At 60.1% G+C, this 1,068-nt stretch overlaps 1 protein-coding gene across 1 annotated transcript in view; it reads left to right on the forward strand.

Moving 5' to 3' along the window:
• LOC106820251 overlaps positions 1–860 on the forward strand; it is a gene marked incomplete at both ends in the record, with an annotated part of 2,615 nt that extends 1,755 nt beyond the window's left edge. The window contains one exon of the mRNA XM_014824785.1: positions 714–860. Coding sequence (XP_014680271.1) covers positions 714–860 — 147 coding nt within the window. The remainder of the gene's footprint in view (positions 1–713) is intronic.
• Between the last annotated feature and the right edge of the window lie 208 nt (positions 861–1,068).

Below are 1,068 nucleotides of genomic sequence, written 5' to 3' on the forward strand. Positions count from 1 at the left end.
GGGGCATCTACGCTGGAGGCGGCGGCCGCAGCGGTAGATACGCAGGTTACGCACGCGCGAGCGAGAGGACGCAGTGCCAGGCAGGGGGCGCTACAGATCGGCAGGTGGGGCGGGGGCGGGGGCATCTACGTTGGGCGAGCAAACTTGCTATAGATCGACCCGTGGCGTGTCCAGCAGGGGTTGGGTGTCGGGGGGGGGGGGTATCTATGTTAGGTGTGGGTGTGATTTGTTATTAGTTGGGGGTGGGTGGGGGTTTATTTACGTTAGGTTTGGGTTGTCTACTCAGTTTTTGCGATCGCGACTTGTTGCTAGGGTGTGGTAGGAGGCGAGGGTTAGCTAGTGTTGATCATGGTGTGGGTTTCACACTCGTGTCATCACGGTGACCTTCAGCAGCTGTGGAGGACGTTACTCCCTCGCTGATCAATCGTAACCCTCACCATCGCTCAACGATCGGGTTCGGCAGACGTCGGTTGCCGTGGTTATGCGAGCGAGAGCTGCATCGTAGAAGCCTGTAGGAGATGCCTCCCACGTCGTGCGCCCCCTGGTGGCGAGTCAGGGCGCCCCCTGGTGGCGCGTCAAGGCCCCCTGGTGGCGCGTCAGGGCGCCCCCTGGTGGCTCGTCAAGGCGCCCCTGGCGGCGTAGTCAGACTATCGTCTGGCGAGACGTCACGTCGTCATGGTAGTGATGGCTTCGCGCTTCCGTTGTTTTTCCAGCGGCCGCCGTGCCGGGGGAGATGTGCGCGGTGGCTGAGAGCTGCGTGATCGGGCTGGAGTCGGGAGCGGTCGTCGCCATAGCGATGGCGTCGTTCCTCATCGGGTGCCTGCTGACGGCTGTGCTCTGGTTCATACACTATCACACGGGTGAGTGACGCATGCGGGGGGAGGGGGAGTGGGAGGTATCTCAGGGAAGGGAAAGGAATTCTTCCACGATTTCTCTCGCGAATCTTTGCTCCGTAATTGTTATTCGGGCGAGTGCTGATGCGCATTTCTCCTCATATCGTTCTCTATCTCTATTCCTCTTTCTGTCTCTGTCTCTGACTCTCTCTCTCTCTCTCTCTCTCTCTCTCTC

Source organism: Priapulus caudatus, unplaced genomic scaffold (assembly GCF_000485595.1).
Source record: "Priapulus caudatus unplaced genomic scaffold, Priapulus_caudatus-5.0.1 Scaffold9093, whole genome shotgun sequence".
NCBI lineage: Eukaryota > Metazoa > Priapulida > Priapulimorpha > Priapulimorphida > Priapulidae > Priapulus > Priapulus caudatus.